This window comes from Mesocricetus auratus, unplaced genomic scaffold (assembly GCF_017639785.1).
Source record: "Mesocricetus auratus isolate SY011 unplaced genomic scaffold, BCM_Maur_2.0 Super-Scaffold_100020, whole genome shotgun sequence".
Taxonomy (NCBI): Eukaryota; Metazoa; Chordata; class Mammalia; order Rodentia; family Cricetidae; genus Mesocricetus; species Mesocricetus auratus.
In genome coordinates this window covers 16,104,278-16,127,415 of record NW_024429201.1, presented here as the reverse complement: position 1 = coordinate 16,127,415, position 23,138 = coordinate 16,104,278, and the positions used below count along the sequence as shown (strand labels likewise).

The following is a 23,138-nucleotide window of genomic DNA, read 5'->3' as shown; positions in this document are numbered from 1 at the left end:
ACTGACAGGTAGACGCTTAACAGCTGCAGACAACGGTCCAGCAGCCACACACAGATGCCACCAGGAGGAGGTGACCCTGGTGCCAGCTGAGTCCTGTGTTCCCAGAACTAGACGGAGTTGCTTCTGCCACAGACTTCTCTGACACTTGATAAAACACACTAGCCGCTTATCAGCTGTCACCACCAGCCAAGGCTGAACTATTTCTGAACAACCATACCAAAGTGTCGGACTAAAAGTCCTGTCTATTGTCTCTGACAAAAGGCCCTCCCTCACTGGACCCCGTCATGTGTCAGCCCTGTAACTAGAGCCCCATCAGACCCCAGTGCTAAGTAGATATTAAGAACGGAGCGCATAACCATGCCCAGTAAAGGAATGACAGGGGAACTCTGAAATCCTCCACGGCTGGCCACTGACAAGGCTGCATGTCAAGAATGGAAGGTTTGCCTACCTGGAGCCCTCTCCGTCTCAGAATGCTGGACTCATCCATCTCCCTCTTTGCTTTCTCTGAGCCTGTCGCCACAGTCTGGCCATGCTGTACTACCTCTACTTGGCCACGCTAATTCAGAGCCTTGCAGCTGCTAAACACTTACATCACGCTCTAGCTGATTGGAGCCTGAAGTCAGCTGGTCCCGCTTAGTTATTCACTCCACCAACTTCAGAGATCAGGGATGCTTGCAGTTCGCCGGGAGAGCGCAGCAAGTGGGCTCCGACAGACAGACACCTAATGAATTTCCCCAGCAGGCTGAGGAGGCTCTCGCTATCAGACTGGGAATCGTGGGGTCCCTGTTTTGTTCTTCCAAATGCTGACTGGTGGTTTCCCAGGCAAGCAGGTAAATGGCTTTTAGAGCGGCTTTGGGTCAAGCCCCTTCCGAGGTCAAAGTGGCTAAGTAAATCAACGCTGACACACACCTCTGTCAAAGAAGCCGCGGATTGGGAAGGAGAAAAAAACTAACAAACAAAAACAGGGCAGCACAGCTGGTCAGTTCAGCGGCACCTCCACACCTGGTGCTTGTCTTTTCAGCCGGTATCAAAGAACATAAAACGTAGCAGAACATATAAGCTGCTGCCTGAAAACAAACTGGAGAGCTCAGGGCGCGGCTGCTCCCCAGCCAGTCTCTAAGGAGCACCCCCCACCCCACCGGGATCTCCATTCCTTTACAGAAACATCTCGCCCCCGTCAGTTTCCAGCCCTAAGACACACGGAGAGGAGAGCAGGTTTTAATTCCCCCCACCCAGAACTTAGTTCTGATGATACCCAGCCAACATGTAAAAAGGAGGAAGGAATTCTAAGACCTGTCATTAGCTGGAATATTAACCTATTCAGTCTCATAGCTGCTGGGGGGTGAGGGGAGGGATTTCCATCATGTGCAATTTCACAGTTTGTTTCGGCTTGTTTACTCCCCTCATCCTCATCTTATTGCAATTCCAAGCAACATCGAGATGAATATTAGGTTTTCATTACCGGCATGGCACAGGAGTAACAATATACGATACTATCAATTTATACTAAATTATTCCTCCTGTGTCTACTCTAAAGATATTTAAATTGGGAGAATTGTTTGGTTCTCCGGGAGACAGGCACTCAGTGGTATGTCTGAGAGCCACCTCCTCAGTCACTCTGTAAATTTACAGATTTGTCTTCTAGAAACCCACAGGAAAGCAGCCATAAAACTATTTAAAATAACAGCAATGCTTGCATTTCTACCCAATCCAGAGATCTAGAGATTTCTAAATGTGGGGGGAGAAGAAAGAAATAGCCGGTAGGTTCTTACAGACGCTCCTGCTTCACTTCTGCTCCGTTCCTGGCTGTCAGCACGCGGGTAGCCTTGCTATCAATTGATTAGATTATGTCATTAAAAATAGCCCTGGGATTTATGAATCTAAGCACTGAGCAAAATTGATTGCATTTTACATCGCCAGTCCTTGCATACATCTCCAGACATACAAAAGAAGTCCAGTCAGATGTCCCCTAGCAGGGGCTCAGCAGACAAGGGTGTCAGAGTGTTTTTCACTTAGATGTGTTCATTTGATACCACTTAAGGCAGAAAGCCCCAGAGAGTTTTTAGCTCTTGCTTATATGTAGAGAAACGATGGTACCCCTACAAGAAGGTGTGGGAGGCACAAAACCAGTGTGTGTGTGTGTGTGTGTGTGTGTACAAAACCAGCCATCACACAGATCAACTCACACCAGTAAACTTGAGCAGAAGCCACAGTTTGGAAGAGAGTCATTTAAAGCTGTAAATTCATGTTTAAAATTGAAGGTGTAAAAATAGCCTGTTCTTTCCTTCTTTCTAGAAGAGAAAAGCCCAAGTTAAAGACAGCAAACCAGGCTTGTGAAGGTGCCCAGAGAAACAGCTCCAGTTCTCACTGCTTCCCGCCCCTCTGCCCCCATGCACTTTGAACTCTTCCTGGAAAATGGAGACCAAGAGGCCTTTCAACTGCAACCACAGGAGCAGTACCAGTGGCTCATTCACTTCCAAGTGGTCCTCAGAGAGGCGCCACAATTGCTCTGAATTGTAAGAGCCCTCTTAGACAAAGCCTGGGCAGCAGATAGCCCGTATCTATGCCTGAAAGCCTGAAAGTCCTTGCTCTCTGCCCATAGACTAAGAAGGGAGCCATACTGATTTTAGGGGAGAAACACGTTTCTTTTTGATTTTTGTGTTTTTTTTTAAACCAAAAAGCTCAACTTTCAAAAGCAAAAACCAATTATGATTATTTCACTTAATACACTATTGCATTTATTTGTGCAAGCGTGGAGGGCAGAGGACTTTCGAGGGCTTCTCTTCTTCTACCTTGTAGGTTCTGGGGATTGAACTTGGGTCCGCATGTTTGGAGGCAAGCATCTTTACCTGCTGAGTCTGCTCACAACCCCCACACCCCCAATCATGGCTCTTACATATACTTTGGCTTTAAAGACTATGATCTTCAGCCTGCTCATGCTTCTAGAAAAAGTCAATTCTGGTGGAGGAAGCAGGGCTCCCACTGAAAAGATTAAAATGGAAAATACTTTTACTCTTGAAATAAGCATCACACTTTCCCTGGGGTGGGGGTGGGAGCAGTCAGAAGGGCCTTTTCTGTGACCAGTGTCGGAAGCCAGTTGTAGTACTACTGGAAGATGCTTGAGGACACACTGTCAGGATGTCAGCTGATGTGTGTCCCCCGATAAGCAGAGCCCATGCAGCAGGTCCCCTGAACGGAGAACCGCCTGATACATGGGACTAGAAGGACTGTGGCTGAGGACAAAAAGTCTCTTAACAAAGGGATATTTGGAGATAAAAATCTAGGTTAGCATCCCGCCCTTAAGTAAGTCTAAGATGAAGATTAAAACCATCAAATCTAGTATGAAAAAAATATCGATTACCTGTCAAAATGTATCACCTTGAGAAGTGATACACGTATGTTTTAAAGAAGCTAAACCAGCCAGAGGCAAAAACATTTGGGACAAAAAATGAAAGGCTGCTGAAAAGTAACATCAGGCAATAATGGCTCGGCAGAGAACAGTAAAGGGAAATTGCTACATTTACCCTTTGCTATATATTTTCTCATCAAGATAAGCCATGTGTCAAAACGCAATAAAAACCTCAAGTGATGACACCATTCACAGGTAATAATTAGCATCCAGACTAATTTCCACTAATAAACTCATTTTTTCCCTGTGATTTTATAACTTCACAGAATATGTTCACAATACTGAGAGTTAGTTCACAAACCACTAACCTCAGTACAAACCACCTTTACAAGTGTGTTCAAATAAGAAAACCCACTGGGCTTTGCCACACATTGTAGTCTAAATCGAGGTGCTTTTCAATATCGGATTTGAAAATATTTATATGGATACAGCATTAATCCATCTATTAGTGGCAACATTTACCTCATGAAACACTCAAAATTCATGGTCACTACAACAAATGTCAAAATTACATTTCAGTAATTATTGCAGTGGGACATCTCCTAGAGACAAAATTCCAATCAGGAGAAAAGGGGCATCTGGATACTTTTCACAAAGAGGGCAATGGAGATTTGCAGCTATGGGCAGCATTGATATGTGGCCTAAGGATTCAGGTCTGTCTCCTGTGAGGTGTCTGTCTATGACATATTTGGAAACCTGTCTTCAGTAGATCTATGTTAGTTACCCTGAGTCAAGTTTCTTTAGACTGGAACCATCCTCTGGCAGTTGAAAGATCACTGAGTTCGCTTGAATACATGTTTGTTTTTATAAAACAAAGATGTGTGAGGTTTCCAGACCTACCTCTGTACCCCACTCCACTGGCTCCTCTGCCCATCCCTGCAAACTAAGTGCTGGCTTCTGAACATCTGTATACCTGGAGGCCCAGGGTTGGGGGAGGGGGAGGGACTATCCAACCTCCCCCAAAGAAGGCTGGTTCTCTCTCCTACTTTCTACCTGAGCCAGAAGCAGACAGAGGAGTGCCAGTAGGTTGGCTGACCACCACCTCCCCACTCCCACCCTATCCCTCAGAGCTAGCAGAGTAAAACTTTCTAGTAGTCATCACAGCTCAGAGGGGATGCTCCTACGTGTTCATGCATAAGTACAGCAGTAACTGCTACTTCTCAACTAGGGGGACAGATAACCAAAGATAGCCCACACATCATATCCTGTCAGTTACCTACAAGAGAGGGGAGGCTTCAATGTCTTATCTGTTCATTCCGCAGGGAAGTCAGTATTGTCAAATGGATACATTCCCCATTACACCAGTAATTATGTTTTCCATTCATAAAATCACTACTGGTAGCCAGTGAATGTGTTTGCTGCCTTTTTAATTAAAAAGTTATGGGTATGGGGCACAAAAGGAGAAGATCATTCATGAGAAGGCATACAAAGATCTACTGTGCTAACAGTCATGTCTCTGTGTCAATCTGAATGGGACAGAGAACCTTGAGTGACAGTAGGAGCATGGCCATGAGCTTTATTTAATAGCTATGTTCAAATGAATATTTCTGTGTTTGTATTTCAATTTCTTCTCTATTTTTGTATTTTATTTCACTCATTTCACTTATAAATAATAATGGTTGACACTTATTGATCAGTACTATGTGCCAGTCAGTTACTTCAGTGAACCCTAACAACAGCTCCACAAATTAGGCACACTCCCTCCGACATCCTACACACTATATATGAAGAAAGTGATATTCACAGAGGCTTTGTAACCTCCTTAGATTATACAGCCAAGGAAAGGCAGAATTGAACCACCAACTCAGATGGGGCTAGAGTCGGCATCCCTACCTCCATCCTTTCCTCCACCATAGTGCTTAAACCAAGGAGGGAAAGAGCTTCCAAAGTGAGACAGAGCTGTGAAAGGCACTGGATCCTTTAGCCCCAAAGGGAAAAAGAATTATCATAGCAGATCAGCAATCCCAATATACCAGCAGGGCACAGAACCCCAAGTGACCCACATGTGGCCTGGGCTTCTCAGGGTAAAGGAGCACTGGAGGAGGAGCAGGGATGGCACAGGAAGGGAGCAGCTAGCAACAAGCTGGCAGGGAGTGGCTCTGGGTCTCCTCCCCGTCTGAGCAACCCTTGGGTCTCCGACTTCTCAATTGCATACCTCTGAACACAACCAGCACTTAGCTACAATCAGACTGCCCACACAAAGCCAAGGGCAATCCCTCAGTTGCTGTGCCAGGCACAGCATATGTCCCGGGGGTGGGACAGTACTGGCAGCTCTTTATTTCCTAGTCCACTAACTTGTTTTGGAACTTACCACCAGGAGAATTCTCCTTAAATCTCCCTTTCCTTTTCAGCAAATGACTCACAGCAAGGCTGTTCTGCTCTGAGAAGTGCTGGGAAGAAGAGGGGAAATCCCAGTTGTGATGTCACTTCGTTTTCCAGAAGCTGTCCTGCATAGCCAGTCAGCCAGCCTTATCCAGGCTCGTCCATGAACCAGCCTACAGGCTGTGCGGCAAATACACACTGCCTGTAGTCTGCCTGGAGTCTCCTTTCTCGGGTGTCAAGGCATCATGGTGTTGGGCAAGAGGAAACGGAGGAGTAATTGGATGGGAAATGGGGCAACTGGCACCCCTTTCCTCAGGGGAAACCCAGCCAGGGCTGTAAGGGAAGCCTCGACCTTCCCAAGCGGCACACAAGCAGGATTTCTGCTGGTCTCCCTTCCACTCATGGTGATCTCACAAAGCATCTGCTTCTTGAGGCTCTTCTTGGGCCACAATCCTGGCTTCCAGACTCTTCAATTCTGTTCGGGAATCCACTCCGGGATGAGGAGAGGGCCAAGGCATTCCTTTTTCCCATGCCCACGGCATCACTCTCACCTGTGGGAAAGTGGAGCTCAGGAAACACTGGGGAGCTGGAGTGTATACCCTCAAGGCACACTCTGATGCTACCTCCATGATGAGAGCATTTCACACTCTGAACAAAGTTGGACACTCACCCTTATTACTGCCCCAAATGCATCCTGGGTTATGATGATATGAATGTTACCAGTGTTGAATCCCTGGAAATATTTGCCACTTATTAAAAGAACACACAAATGAACCAGGCTTAGAAGTGAACAGAGCCCTAGAAATGGATCCACGCCATCTAAAGTTCCAGCAGATTCCACTCAGGGGCAAGCACTATAGCCACAAATAATTCTGTCTTATATTTAAGAATAGTCATTTGAAATGGTACCTCTGAGGTAGGAAAGGGTTTGTTTACACACACACACACACACACACACACACACACACACACACACATACACCAAGCATAGTATATGAATCTGCTCCCCCAAATGATTTGAAATCCATCAGGAAGTATCAAACAAAGGGCAGGATGCCTTCCAGCCTTCTAGAGTCAGGCATAATCTTCCTCATTCAAATAGTATGCGAGGACCTAACACCTTCCCGTTGACAAAACTCCCAGAGTCGCATTTTCCAAAATACATTTAATTCAGTTCCAATTGCAGGTATGGTCAATAGCAAGCATATGTCTATGAAATATGCTGCAGCCCACGTGTCTAACATAGAGCTCCCTTTCCATCCCGCCTGCAATCTGAAGACTGCCTCAACATATGCAACCTGTGATTCCCACTATGAAACATGCATGATTTCGCTTAAGGCTTTTCACAAGAAAACTACATTGTCTTGACGTCTGCATCACCATTTTTTACCTAATTATTCCTGGCATATTAGCCATCAAATCACTACTGACAACATGATAGGAATCACGGGATTGAAAAAAATTACATCCTAGGAGGAAATAATAAAATATAAATCACATACATAATTTTCTTTTGAACATTTTAACAATGACACCCTCATATACATATGAAATATAGCAGACTATCCTCATAAATGCCCTAACATCAATCACAGCAGGAAAATATTCTCTACTTTGCGAACACACGAATCCAACAAAATGTAGCATTTCTAATAAAACCGGGTAATACAACTTCATTTTTTTCATACGACATTTATGAAGATCTGACATTGGGAAAGAGCACCAATATATTTTCTCAATTATGTCCTTCCATCTCTAAGTGATGCACAGCTAACAGTGGGACGATGAACTGTTATCAAAGCTCTATGCTTCATATTATCCACAATGGGAATGGGTGCGTGAAGGGATGTGGGTTGTGGCTAGTGTCACTGTGAAATGGCTGCCAACCACACAAACTGTAAGAGACCCCTGCACTGATCTGACACTGATTCAAAGGATGCCCGCATCAACTAAGTGTTTTATCACGCTGATGAAACAGATATTCCTCAAATGACCCCCATGAATAAGACAGATCTCGTGATAGAATATAAAGGCTGTGTAGTTTTTAAACTTCTGAACAATAGACCTATCATAGTAGATTTGTTGATTCAGATACTATTAAAAACACTGTCAGGCTATATACATTCAACTTAGTGTGTGTGTGTGTGTGTGTGTGTCTGCATATGGATGGATATGTGTACAAGTGCTGGTACCTGCAGAGCCAGAGCCATCATAGGCAATCTGAGCCATCAGATATATGTGCCGAGAACTGGAGTTGGGTCCTCTGGAAGGGCACTCAGCCACCGAGCTATCTCTCCAGCTCCAGGTCCGCCTTTTTTTTTTTTTTTTTTTTTATCCTAGAGGGACAAGATGCTAAAATGTAAGTTCAATGAACAATTACCTAGTTGGCTGGCCTCGAACTCACAGAGATCCACCTGCCTCTGCCTCCCAAGTGCTAGGATTAAAGGCGTGCGCCACCAGAGCCTGGCTTGGATCTGCTTGTTTTCATTCCACTGTATCTCGTGTTTTCCTGGACTGTCTTTCAGCCTGCACTAACATGCCATCCAGTTAGATGCTAGTAGAATGGGGCTGCCACCCGCCAGCGAGCTTGTGGGGGAAAGAGCTGTCCTCTGTGGGGCTGCTGTCACAAAGCACAGGAAGCACTGTGTGTCCCACTTCTCCACGGCATCAGCTCCGTCTTCCATCGTCTCCTAAATGAACTCTTTGAAGAAACACAAAATGGGCTCCGGCTTCTACCTCATCAATCCTCATCGGCTTCCCGTGAGCCACTGGGAAAGGAAGAAACTGGTTCAATTTCCCAAAGTGGAAAGCGAGACAAAGAAGCTCAAAGAAGAACCCAAGGTCACGAAAATAGTAAAAAAGGTGCAGTCGAGAAACTCCAGCCTCTCCTCGCCATGACCAGGGCCCATGCAGCAACGTGACTCCTACATAATGCTTGTGTCGTGTCCATCCCTCGTGTGGAGTGTGTCCCCGCCCCTCCCCGCTCCCCTTCCACTCACTAGGAAAACAAAGGCCACTCAAGGGCAAAAGCTGCCCTGTAAAACTCTGAAGCAGTAAGACAAACAAGTGGAAAACCAAATATATGCAAAGGCACACACAGGTGCAGAGGGAGGAAGAAGCCAGTCTCAGGTGAGGATCAGATGCAGGAGTCACAGGAAGACCCCCCAGGACACAGTATGCAAATCTGTCCTGTTGCGGGGAAGGCAGGAGAGAAAACACAGTGCTTAAATCCTAAGTGAGCAGAATACAGCTAAGTCACTGTTAGTATCTCTCTACACTCTGAACACACAGTCATAGCTATGGAAAGTATCCTATGAGGTGCCACTGTCCATTTCTTCCTTGGCTCTGTGGGAGACCCTGATGAGTGTCTCTCTCTTTTTAGACAAACACTTGTGTGGAGTTTTTGAAAGTTGTGATGTTATAGACGCCTGTTAGGATGCAAGTAAGCCATATCTAATTTTAAAGAGCAATTAAAATGATTTTGTTTTTCATATGCTAAAATATGAAAGTACTTTTTGACATATAGGACCTAGAAATCTGTATCAAAAGTTCTTTTAAAAATTGTTCTTAAAATTAAACTAAAGGGTGGCTTTATTTAGCCAAAGCCAATTCACAAAGACCTTCTTAAACAATGACAATAAATGTTTTTAAAAAACTCTAATCACTGGGGTGGGCAATTTAATTTCTTACATTTATTTTCTCTCTAGTTTATACATGAATTCGGTACGAGTGCTAGCACACTGTCCTTAAAGATCAAGGAATCTATCTCTCTAGTTTTACTCACTGATACAAAGTCACTATGTTCTATTTGAAATCCTCAGCTCATTCATTTATATTCATTAATCTTAATGATATCATTAATGCACAATGTGTTTCACAGAAACTAATCGCATTTTGCCAGAATCAAACATTAACAATTATGCCTCCCATTATCACCTAATAAAACAAAATAAAATGTAAAATGTCCCAGGCACACCAGTGAATATTTTGATATGGTTACTGATTTACATTTTTAATGCTACAATAAATTGGCCAGATTATCATCAATTAGATACATTAATATTCTCTAGGTAAAGCATTGGGGATTCACTGCTGGAGATCCATAGCTTTTTCCACTCAATGCCTTGATCTTTATTGAATCTGAGCTTAACCCTCCTTGGACCCCTTATCTAAAGCTGGCTTTTGTGTCTCAAACTAATACCACCCAGCTCAACATCATATTCCTCTTTAATTTTATGTACTTATCATTGCTTTAAGGAATGACAGGAGATCAGGGAATCTATGCTCTTCAAGTACAGGACAAGTATCTACCTATTCCTAAGTCAGAAGTGCATGAATCGATTTGTTAAAATTGCAGTATTAGTATTTTTATCCCCTCAATTCAGAAACCAATCACTAACCATCAGATATCATGATGTTGAGAACAGGGAGGGGAAAAACTCAAACTCTGGGTCTAAGACACATAAATAAACAAACAGAAGAGAGGCAATGAGAAGAGAGAGACAGGTCGGCATGGCAAGGCAGAGTACTGTACTGCTGAAGTCTGAAGAAGTGAGGATGTTGGGAGAGTGGGCTAAGAGGAAGAAAGGGTTCGGGCACTGGAGGTCAACACAGTCAACCCCGGTGATTCTGAGATGTATCTGTGCATTATATTAGAACCACTGAAGCATCTTTTGTAAATTCGAAAAGTTGAGGCTATACCTAGGCTAATAACCATCTTTAAGGTCAGGAGCAGGCATTAGGAGTTTCTGACAGTTCCCAGGAGAGGGTAGAGTGTAAATATGTCAGGAACCACAGGAAAAGGAAGTAGAAATTCTCAATGAGGCAGAAAGGGTGTGGGCAGGAAGTTCTGGAAGTGTGTCAGGCCAGGAGAATGTGGGCCAAAAGGAGGGTAGTGAGTGAGACAACTTGACAGCAGGTGGGACACCACAGTCACTGTCTCTAACTACAGGTCACCCTAAGCCACGGTCACTGTCTCTAACTACAGGTCACCCTAAGCCACGGTCACTGTCTCTAACTACAGGTCACCCTAAGCCATGGTCACTGTCTCTAACTACAGGTCACCCTAAGCCACGGTCACTGTCTCTAACTACAGGTCACCCTAAGCCATGGTCACTGTCTCTAACTACAGGTCACCCTAAGCCATGGTCACTGTCTCTAACTGCAGGTCACCCTAAGCCACGGTCACTGTCTCTAACTACAGGTCACCCTAAGCCACGGTCACTGTCTCTAACTGCAGGTCACCCTAAGCCACGGTCACTGTCTCTAACTGCAGGTCACCCTAAGCCATGGTCACTGTCTCTAACTACAGGTCACCCTAAGCCACGGTCACTGTCTCTAACTACAGGTCACCCTAAGCTTGAATACTTACAAGGGCCACAGAACAAACCACTCACACATTCTGCCCTTTTCCTGCTACTAAATTAGCAGACAGCAACTGCCTTCTACTTTTCACACTCCTACAGATTTAGTTTCAATACCTCTGAGACCATGTCACTACTCTCCCTCAATCACCTTCTTCAGGTATGAAGGTAAACCTCAAGGAAAGGGCAGGGAGAGGGTAATGGCCGAGGGAAGCAGAATGGAAAGGAAACATGGAGAAGGACGGCGCTTTAATCTCCGTTTATAAAAGACTAGCATTGTCCTTTGCATGCTCTTTCTCCAAGACCCAAGGTCACTGGAGTAGGGCCATCCTGCCCTCTTCGGCCTTCCTACCACACTACATAGCTTGATTATTGAAGTAAACAGGATCCCTCATCTTTCTGTTCCCTGGGTCTCTCCAATGCCACCAAATTCTGGTGACAATTTCATACCTCACCTGACAACCTTGAAAACCTGTCACGGCTCTCCTCTTGAGACTGTGGGTAAGGACAATTGTGAGTGGCCTGTTAATTGTATTCTTTAACTGTCCTCTGCAGGCAACAGAACACATCAGGATGTGGATATCTGGGCTGTTTTACCTGCAGATAAAACTAACAGATTAAATTGGATTCTACGGTAGATTCTGTACTCTGAATCGTCAAGAAAAATATGCGTTTCTTTCTGGAGAAAATATAATGAAATATAAAAATTGACCAGAAAAGAGACTAAGGAAAAAGAAATGCTTATTTGTGTCTGAAGTACAAGTTTTAAAAAATATGTCACTAATTTTACTATTTCATTTCCAGAAGGGATATTTGCATGAAGAAACGTAAATATCTACTTCCTTTGCTTGCTTCTAATGAAGCACCTTTGGCCATTTTCATATAAAAACTATAACTAATACACTCTCAGCATAGAGTTATTCATGTAGCTGTGGTATTTAGTTATGCATACAATGAGTTATCGATAATGCATCCAGTAACATGAAGTCTATTCCTTCAAAAAAAGTTATGCATAACATGTTCCATTAATTCCTTTTAAGTTACTGAAAGGAATTTCTCCAGCTCAAATATATAGCATGTTCTGGCCATAATTCAAATACCGAAACCTAGGATACAAAAGCACTGTCCACACATTATTCCCTAAAGCTCAAAATCTTATCAAGATAAGCAAATTCCCTCCTTTGCAGCAGAGCTCTGAAGTCAACTCCTGGGGGGGAAGCCTCCCTGTGATGTCACAAAGCATTTAATCTCAGATTCTCTATTTGCTTTCAAATGAATAGTTTCATGTTCTCTGCTTCTCCTCAGATGGCTTGTGAGTCACAGTGCCTTGGTGAGTCACCTTTCGAGCAGGGTATACCTTTCTTTCACATGCATTATGGATACATCCTTTGAAAAGAAATCTGCAGTTTTGCTTGTATCCACACAAAGGCCATTTGCTGATCTGCCACCTAGCGGACAAAACTAGTAACTGCATTGATTGACTTTACTGTGGTTCTTTACCCCGGAGCTTTTGAATGACTCTCAGCTAAATGAGTTAATGGAGATGAGGAGAGGTGAAAATACGTCCCAGGTTCTGAAAGACCCACAAGAGGGCATAGAATCTTGAGGCCAAGACAGAAGTGACTCAAGTCACCTCTTTTCCTATTTATGGCACACAGACCTCACAGTATTATGACATAGTAATCCCTTCTTTGCTTTTCCCAAAGGCTATATATAACATCAGGGAGATGCAAGACTGTAACGAACAGGTTCTATGGTTGCATAATCTGTTTGCAGATTAGGTATCTATCTGGGAATTGCCTTATTTGAGGCTTCAGGAGAGAGAGAGATAAGATGGTAAAGTATAGCCAGCAAACATCACTGTCCATCATTATAAAATCATCCCTGCATACCCATTTTAACCCACAGGTCTGGGATCAGATTTACCTACAGTGGTAACAGGGCATGAGGGCAAACTAGGAGCCTCTCAGACTCTGTCTAGTGCTCACCATGTCCTTCTGGAAAAAAAAAGTTGATTAGGGCATCCAGCACTTATTTGTCTGCCCATCAGAGGGTGTGTGTGTGTGTGTGTGTGTGTGTGTGTGTGTGTGTGATTCATTCCTTCTAAACACTGCACACCTTGGACTCAGTTTTGTTTCAAGCTATGAGAAAACAATGTTTAGATTCCCAACTACCCTTTTTTTTCAGAGGGTGAAATATCATTTACCCCCCAGTGCTACTCAATTAGCAGAGGCTGTTTGTTTAGTTGGTTGGATGGATTTGAGTGTGTGTGTGTGTGTGTGTGTGTGTGTGTGTGTGTGTGTGTGTGTATACATTTGCATAGGTGCTGAGCACTGAACCCAGAGCTGGTACAGGCAAGGAAGGAGTTCTACCACTGAGTCACCACACCCTCTAGACCCCAAATTAACAGTTCCATAAGAGGCATACTTAGGCACTGATCTCCTGTACCTTTTACTTTGGTTATTTCAAAGCAGAAACACAGAAGAGCACAGCAAGGTTTAGCAGTAGGACAAAAAGAAACTCCCTTCTTTATCTTCCTTCCCCGTAGGGAGGGATAATGGCATAAAGAGTACAAGATGGAGTCCAGGGGACAGCTCTTTCTGTAAACTGCCTACTGTGTATGATGAGAACCTGGTTTACATCCTCAGGCACTTGACCTGCGTCTTCAATCCCAGGAGCTTGCTGGCCAGCTAACTCCAGGTTCAGTGAGACACCCTGTCTCAAAAACTACAGCAGTGACGGACAAAGGCACAGATGTTATCTTCTGGCCTCTGTAAGTACATGCACACGCGCACCCCCCTATACACACACACACACACACACACACACACAGACACACACACACACACACACAGACACACACAATGAGAGCGGGACAACTGAGCAAATGAAACCTGCCCCAGCTCTTCCCCACATGTCTCAGTGCCCTTGGGAAGATTCTCTAATTAATTGCTTCCTTTGATTTCTCTTAATTTCCTTAAAGGAAGAAAAACATTTCCTTAAATGTTGCCTGTTTTTACTTCAAACATTTTAGTTCCTATAGTTTTTCCAAATCTACAGAGTGTAAGAACAGAATTTTCTCCCAGTTATCTACCAATTGTATACATTTCTATGTTATACTGGAGATGCTTTAGAACATACATTCTAAACAGAAGCAGTTTTTCAATTTTACATCTTGAGATAAAAAGTTCCCCCACAAGGTGCTAAAATGTCAATAAATGCATACTGAGAAAGATATTTTAGAATAGTCCTTTAGAAATTAAACTCCTTTAAAAAAACTCTTCAAATGTCTAAAGAAACAAATACATAAAATCTCCAGGAAACGCTTCTTTGATTATGTCTGTCCCGGCTGAACTCCAGTGTCCTTCCCGTTCAGATCTTAAGAGTCAGGCTCACTACCAGCCAGCCCCTCATCCGGAGATGCAGTCGCTTAGCCCTCGCCATGCCTCACCGGCAGGCACTAACTCTGTACAGATAATACACTTCTTTACCACGAGACGAAGACGAGAGAATAGTGAAGGCAGGGTCTGGAGGGAGGGCCAGGAAGCAGTCAAGCGTGGTCAATAAATTCCACAGCAGACAGCTCTTCTGAGCTCCACTCCAAGGCAACACAGAAACGCTGCCCTCCATGGTCAGCCTGCTATCGCCAGATCTCAGCATCCCCCTCCACTCTCCTTCATCTCCCTCCTTCAAAGGTCTGACTTGACTGCTATGTTGCAAACATGTCTTTATTCCTCTTTATAAGTTAATGCCGTCCATCTTCTGATGACTTAAGAGTAAAGATCTGACCAAGGGGCGGGGAGATTCTTACCTATGATGGTATAAGGCTTTGCAAGACAACTAACTCTTCAGCAGTCTCAGGCAGGCTCTGCTGGGAATATATATGCAAGCTCTGCATTTGACAAGTCGTCTCTTAAGGTGTTTACTGTGGTGACAGGGTCACAGTGGCCGAGGCTTCCCTCCAGCCTGCTGTGTAGCTGATGACAGCCAGGAACTCCTGCTCTCCCTGCTCTTGTCACCCAAATGATAGCATTAAAGGCATGAGCTACCATGCCTACTTAGGTCCCAAGCTTTAATCTTCTGCTAGTTTGGTTCCACCCCCAGAAATAAAAAAGCTTTTGTTGAAAAAAAAAAAGCTTGGCCTGATAGCAATCTCTGCAATCCTAGCAATGTAAGATGCTGAAGAGAAAGATGACAATTTTAGTCTAGTGACTTACTGAGACCCTGTGTCAAAAAAAAAAAATACCTAAAAGGAGGGATGGGGAGGTAGCTGAGAGACTTATCTAGCTTGCAAGATAGGTTCAACCCCAATACAGCCAGCAAGAAACAGACACTTCCAAAATCTCTTTACAAAGAACAGAAGAATATCAATGTTCAGGAACATATCCTGCAGCAACTGTGTCCCTGACCCAGTGTGTCAGCTCAGTATCCACTGGCTCTGTGGTAAGAACACCTCTCCATGGTATTCTAATATATAAGACCACAGAGCTTACAACTGGCTGTATCAGACTTAAAAAAAATAGGTTATTATTATGTTAATTGTGCGTGTTCTCATGCATGCCTGGTCAAAGGACAACTTGCAGTCCGTCCATTCTCTCCTTCCCCCATGAGAGTCCCAGGGATCGAACTCATGTCCTCAGGCTTGGTGGCAAGCACTTTATCCATTGATCTTATATACCAGACCCGCTACTCTTCTGCCAGTCTTTTATTATGCAGGTTGCCGCTGTTCTGTGCTTCCTGGTCCAAGCAAGGCCCTGGTCAGTGGATAAAAGGTCGAGTTTACTGTCAGCCGCCAATTGCTTCCTTTGTAAATCAGGGTAGCCATGAACTTCTCTGTCCAACACATTGAGATACTCTGATAAATTATAGCCGAGATACACACTGCAGTATTGATTCCTAAAGCCACCGGGTCCTCTGTCAGTCCCCGCCACATTTACAGCTATCTCCTCAGTATCTAGAAGAGCGTCCAAAAACCTGGCAGGTACCATTACTTAAGGAACACGCAGTGCCTTCGCCACTTGGGAGTAGCAAGTCTTTAAGGCTCCTCTGTCTGCACTCACTGGCCCCTTTGCATATGACTGACTACATGGAGACCCAACAGATGGCTAAATCATGAGGCTCACCAGATTATACTTTCTGCCATGACCAGCCGCTAGAATGCTTAAGATAACAGATGTTAACCTATCTGGATGTATTATACTTTCTATCAAGACATTAGGAATGCTCTGTGGCTTTCCCAAGCACTGAAACACATCCAGTTTATCTGACTAAACACAAGGAGTGGCATGAGATTGTGTGTGTGTGTGTGTGTGTGTGCAAAAGACAAAGGACCTACTTTCCAAACTTTCCAGGATTTCTGTGAAGTTTAATGTTTTAGTTGAGCCTGTCTCTTAGGCATTTGTTTCTCCAGCTGGAAACATATCCATGGATCAAGAACATAGCTAGTTTTACAGTTTGTCACTCCCAATGGCCCTACTGAAAAACAAAAGTCGAGGTGCTAATGTAGGGTGACATATAATCTTCCCTAATTCTTAAATGAACAAGCTGCATGTGGCCATAAGCCATTTATCCTGTGCCACAGCCAGGCTGGGATTCCTTTGCAGCAGAGCCAAGGGCATCTGAGCGTGACTGACATCTCTCTCTAAAGCTCAAGCACCAACCACGCAGGAGCCCAGGTGGTGGCTCGGAGAGGCCAACACAAGCCCCAGTGCCTGGCAGATTCTCTGTGCCTCTGGCGAGGACCTGTACAGATTTGGCCCTCCTCGAGTCCAGAAAGCCACCACTAGGACAGGCCCCAGCAATGTTTTTCCCGCAAATAGTGACGCCCAGAAGAGCAGAGGGAACGGGCCCTTGGTCCTTCCAGAGAGTAAGAGTGGCATTGCCATAACCTGAGCTTGCACAGCAGGGTCCAGTTCATCAGCGGAGAGCTTGTCTACCCAGTTAGCTGCCTCCCTTTCCTCAGGCTCAGCCACACTTTTATATAACCTCTGGACGAGGCTGGTGTCCTACCACAATCGCCACACAACTCTGCACTTGGAGAGGGAAAGCACAGAAGGAAAAGTAATTCAGGGGAGAGCACCCCTTCCAGACACAAGGCCAGTAACCCCCAAAGAGAAGGCAGGCAGCCCCTTGGCACCATGTCTGCTGTGTGTTGACATCTCATGCTTGGATGTCACTCAGATTCTCGTCTTTGACCATGTCAACTGGCCACTTATTTATTCATCAAACCCATTTTCTGCTATTTTCAAGTAGAACACGTCTTAGGCCCCTGTGCCCTTGGGCTTGGTTAGATAATACAATCCAGTCATGTGTGCCAATCCTTAAGATCTGACCCAGTAATACTTCTCATATAGACCTGACTTGTATATTTCCAATTTATCTTCTGGATGTCCCAACATAAACATCACTGTGACACACACGGTGACATGAAGATGATAGCTCTTCTGTCAGTCTGAGTTTCTGAATGACTGTGTGGAGCAGAGGGTGGCCAACCAACACAGCCTGGAGGCAGGTGGGGAACAAGCTGCTATATTAGGCCAGAGGGAACCCCGTGTCCTCTAGTCTGAATCAGTACAACCCAGAACAGGCTAAGGTACCCTGATTAAATACTGGGAGAAGACTTACCTCACCAACAGCCACACTGACACTCCAACTAAGAAGAAATATCTCCCACAAGGTGCCATGTCAGACACAAGCTAAGTGACAACCACAAGGCTTCAACCATGGTTCTAGAGTACAAACTGCCAGAGTGGGCCAGCGATGTGGTGGCATGTCATGCGGCTATTCAAAAGGACACTATAGAATTGCACGTGGTACTATTAAACAGCTCCAGATTCAAATAGAAAGGCAAATGGTGAACACTATTAAACATTAGAATTAGGGTTGCGGGGATGGTTCAGAGGATGACAGCACACACTGTTCTCCCAGAGGACCCAAGTGCTGCTCCCAGCTTACAACTGCATGTAATCCAGGACACTGGCCTCCGCCAAGACCACCTACACTCACTGGTACATGCCTACACACAGAATGAATGAATGAATGAATGAATGAATGAATGAAATGAATGAACCAACCTTGTCTGGACAAGAAACTAACAGCAATGATACCTATGAGGAGAAGGTTGAGGGGATAAGTAAATTACTTTTTATTTTCTACCCTTCTAGTATTATATTTATGTTACTTTCTATCAAAAGATCAGCAGGAATAGGAGCACTGAAGTCTGTTGTTCATACATCCCTGCATTAAAAACAGACCACTGTTCAAAAGCAAATAAGCAGTAAGGGGGGACTCACAGCAACAAAATGGTGGCACTTCCCCTTTCTTCTCCCAGAGAGATCGACTCTCAAATGAGGACCCTAGGAGCCTGCAGATCAACTGCCAATTATAACCATGAGCAAGTCTGTATGATATCGGGTCACACCAACAACTTGCATCAGCAACAAACCGAATCCCACGTCCACTAAAAATGATGGCTCCGCCACAATCTTACAGCACACAAGTCACAGTCACAAGGCTTTAAAGCTGTACCTTGGGAACCCAGACCCTGAGGTCGGCTGGGTTACCAACTCAGGGGATGGCATTGCTGTGTGGACAAAGGCTCTCCCGCTGTTTATGAGAAAGGTGACCAGTGACAAGGGCATTTCTTTTCTTTTTTTCCATTTTTTAAATTTAAATTAAAAACAATCTTGTTTTACATGTCAATCCCAGTTCCCTCTCCCTCCGTTCCTCCCCTGTTCCCCCAAACTCCCTATTCCATCCCCTTTCTGCTCCCCAGGGAGGGTGAGGCCTTCCATGGGGATCTTCAAAGTCTATCATATCATTTGGAGTACGGCCTAGGCCCTCCCCCATGTATCAAGGCCGAGAGAGCATCCCTCTATGTGGAATGAGCTCCCAAAGTCCATTTGTACACTAGGGATAAATACTGATCCACTGCCAGAGGCCTCATATTTCCCAGGCCTCCTAACTGACACCCACATTCATGGGGTCTGGATCAGTTCTATGCTGGTTTCCTAGCTATCAGTCTGAGGCTCATGAGCTCCCCCTTGTTCAGGTCAACTGTGTCTGTGGGTTTCACCAGACTGGTCTTGACCCCTTTGCTCATCACTCCTCCCTCTCTGCAACTGGATTCCAGGAGTTCAGTTCAGTGTTTAGCTATGGGTGTCTGCTTCTGTTTCCTTCAGCTACTGGATGAAGGCTCTTGGATGGCATATAAAGTAGTCATCAATCTCATTATTGGATAAGGGAATTTAAGGTAGCCTCTCGACTATTGCTTAGATTGTTAGTTGGGGTCATCCTTGTAGATCTCTGGACATTTCCTTAGTGTCAGATTTCTCTTTAAACCTATAATGGCTCCCTCTATTGTTGTATCTCTTTTCTTGTTCTCCTCTATTCTTCCCCTGACTCAATCTTCCTGTTGCCTCATGTCCTCCTCTCCCCTCCTTTTCTCCTGTTCTCTTTCTCCTAACTCCCTCTCTCCTTCCCCCACGCTCCTAATTTGCTCAGATCTTGTCCCTTTCCTCTTCTCCTGGGAACCATGTATTTCTCTCTTAGGGTCCTCCTTGTTTCCTACCTTCTCTGGCAATGTGGATTGTAGGTTGGCACTCCTTTGCTAAAATCCCTATATGAGTGAGTACATACCATGTTCATCTTTTTGTGACTGGGTTACCTCACTAAGGATGGTTTCTTCTAGTTCCACCCATTTGCCTGCAAATTTCAAGATTCCATTTTTTTCCCCTGCTGAGTAGTACTCCATTGTGTAATTACCACATTTTCTCTATCCATTCTTCGGTTGAGAGGCATCTAGGTTGCTATGTTCATAGCAGCATTATTTGCAATAGCCAGAACCTGGACAAGGGCATTTCTGACTGTGGTCTGGGAAGTGTCTTAAAGCCCACTCAGGGTACTGTCTTCCAGATCCACTGCATGTCTCTCCTGGAGTCGGAAAGCATATACGTGACACTTTGTGGGTGACACTTCAGTTTCAAACTGTGGAAAGGGCATCAATAAAAAAAAAGTGGAGTGAAGGGGACTTGGAGAAGCTGGCACAGAAGCAGTTTAGTAAGTTTGTAGTGAGGGAAAAAAAAACTCAATTCGGAGAAAATTCAGGTGTCATTAAAAAGTATTCTTCGACACAGACATAACTTCAATCCACACAGCTCCCAACAATGCACCCAAGTGCCACTTAGAAAAATGCAATCATTAAATTTGCAGCTAAGTGGATAGACCTAGGAAATACGCTACTGAGTGAGATAACGCAGGCCCAGAAAGTCTGCATGTTCTTTCTCGTCTGTGGTCCCTAGGTCCTCACCTCAGATGTGAGTGTACAGTGCAGAGTAACATAGAAATAAGACAAGAGAAAGAAATGATAGGTGTGTTAGGGGAAACCTGGAGAGAGGACAACAGTAGATGGGGTATGTACAGGACAACAGTAGATGGGCATGTACAGGAAGAAACAGAGTGATGGGTTGAGAGCTGCAACTGCAGAAGGGAAGGTCAATTCAGAGGCCGAAGGGAGGACCAGGGACAAATAACACCAAGGCTGTTTGATAAATCCTCAAGGAATTATACTGTTTTGTATTTCTCCAATACTATATACATCACATAAGTGTGTATGTATACACACACATATGTACATACATATATGAATGTACGTGTGCATCATATGTATGCATGTATATCTTAGAAGTTAAGCCACTTGGGCTGACAATGTTTCCCACAAGAACCAGAGACTCACAAAATCCACAGTACCAGACATAAGAAACCTTAAGTTTGGGTAGGGTACTCCAAGTGACTCTACAAACAATACAGGTTACAGGTGCAGCCCTTGGTTGCCTCTCAGGGGTGAAGGAGGCCCCTTCCACTGTTGAAGACAGCACACTCTTAGGCCACATAGCCTGGATGTTTCAAGCTGGAATTGACGAGAAAGCCTCTTTAGTGTGGTTTAGCCTTCATGGCTCCAGAAAATACTATGCACACTGCCAAGAGAGGGCAGAAGTTAAGCAGTCCTACCCAGCTCTAACACCTGTGAACCATGACAATTACTATTATGGCAAGATATGCATAAAGGTTCAATAAGTGGCACCCACATTAGTGGGTTAGTGGCAACCAGCAGCTATCTAATTGGACGTAAGGCTCACTCTACAGGAGGGAAATCATGCTTGGTACTAGAAACCTAGTTAGCTTCCTGGGGCTAGCGAGGTCATGGACCTTAGAAAAGAATTCATTACCACCACTTTGCTAGACCAGCATAATTCCCTACCGCATCTAAAATTTACCTTACACCCACAGATGAGTGTAGCTACCATTCCTCAATGGAAAAACCCATCTTTATAGCAAATGGAGACCATCACAGAAAGCCACAATTGGACACAATGCTGAGCCCAAACAGGTCTATATCATAGCTCCCACATCTGTGACTCAGGGAACATCACAGGAAGTGTGTGTGTGTGGGGGGGGTGGTCAGAGCCAGAATACCAGGAAGTCCTCTGTGAAACAGTCTCACTTAGAAATTGCTGTACCAACAAGACTGAAACAATAGTAACACTGATGGACACGTTAATGTGGAAAGGGGAAAGTTTCCTGGGATCCCACCCCTAGACAAAGAACTACCGGCAACTCTTGACTGCTGGGAGAGGGAGAATTAGCCCTGGCAGGGATAAGTCCCTTTATTTGTAGTCCAATGCATAGTGGTCAGCCTTCATACCATATACACACAAACATCCAAAATAGACTCAGAAGGTTCTATTATATTAATGCATATGCATATGCACATATATGTGTGTGTGTGTAACAAATACAATAAATAAGAGGCTATCAACTTGAGAGCGGGTGTGTGTGGGAGGTGTTCCAGGGAGGGTAACTGGAAGGGGCTAGGGAGAAGAGAGGGAGGGGGAAGTGATGTGATTCTATCTCATATATAGTGCTTCTTAGAATTAAGAGTCTGGCTCATTTCTTTTCCTAGGGTTTTAATTCCACAGCAGAGGAGAAAAGGCTGACCCACAACATGGTCACATATCGAGAACAGTGGTGCCTGTAGAGCCACCAGAGAACACCACTCCACTGGCACATACATTTTAAGGAACAGATAGCATTCACTTAAGTACTATGAGATGTGTGTTTGTGAGATAGTATGAGACACCAAGTGAAGCCCAGAGAGCTGTGATGTGAGTGAGGGTGTCCAGCACTTTCCTACACATAGCCTGGATCTCACAGCAATAAAATACAGTCAGGCTTCAGAGAGTGTGATGTTTCATGGGGGAATGGGCATGCTAAACAAATGGAAGGACTAGAGATGGAGTCCAGTGGTAAAGCTTGCCAGACAAGCTCAAGGCCCCGAGTTTGATCTTCTGCACCTAATGAATGAGTAAATGAATGAATGAACAAATAAATAAATATCTAGTACAAATATAGCAAGATAAGAAACTACTTAAAGAGCTGAGCATTCTTATACATTTGATTTACTTACTTTATTTTGAGACAGGGTCTTAAGTATCCCAGGCTGGTTTCAGATTCGCTATGTAGTGAAGGAAGGCCTTCAATTTTGGATTCTCATGCCTTTCCCTTCTACATGCTAGGATTTCAGACATGAACCCCCACATCTTTCAGAGCCAAAAATATATTTGACTATTTTATTCATAGCTACAGATGTTTGATATCATTTTATGCTTGTATATGTATTAATTAGACTTAATAGTGGACTTCATTGTGGCATTTTCATATATTCACATAACACATTTTAATCTGTCTCTCACACACATCATACAAATGCACAGCCTCCATCAATTTTAAGTTGAGATGCTCAAGAAATAAACTACTGCATACCCCACAGGGCCCAAGTAGGCAGCACTGGATGTGGCTCAGGGACAGCCCATGCTACCATCTCAGCCACTGTGTCACTTCAGAAGCACTGTGTGCAAGCCCTAGCAGGCTGTCCTTTGGAAATCGCCAGCCCGAACGCTCCGACTACACTTTAAAGCAACGCTTTTGGCAATAAACTTCTCGGGACCAAAGACAACTGATAAGAGATTCCCAGCTCTGGCTTGGCA

General features: G+C 44.4%; 1 protein-coding gene across 12 annotated transcripts in view; it reads right to left on the bottom strand.

The window, feature by feature from the left end:
• The window catches only part of Mast4 (microtubule associated serine/threonine kinase family member 4), a 575,239-nt gene that overhangs the window by 338,836 nt on the left and 213,265 nt on the right, over nt 1-23,138 (bottom strand). For 2 of the 12 annotated variants that reach the window (XM_040729122.1, XM_021222886.2), the window contains exon 1: nt 449-539. The exons of 9 other annotated variants lie outside the window; for them this stretch is intronic. In XM_040729122.1, coding sequence (XP_040585056.1) covers nt 449-487 — 39 coding nt within the window. In that variant the 5' untranslated portion in view covers nt 488-539. Of the gene's footprint in view, nt 1-448; nt 540-23,138 lie in introns of those variants that run through there. One more of the 12 variants, XM_040729124.1, reaches the window with a different exon arrangement.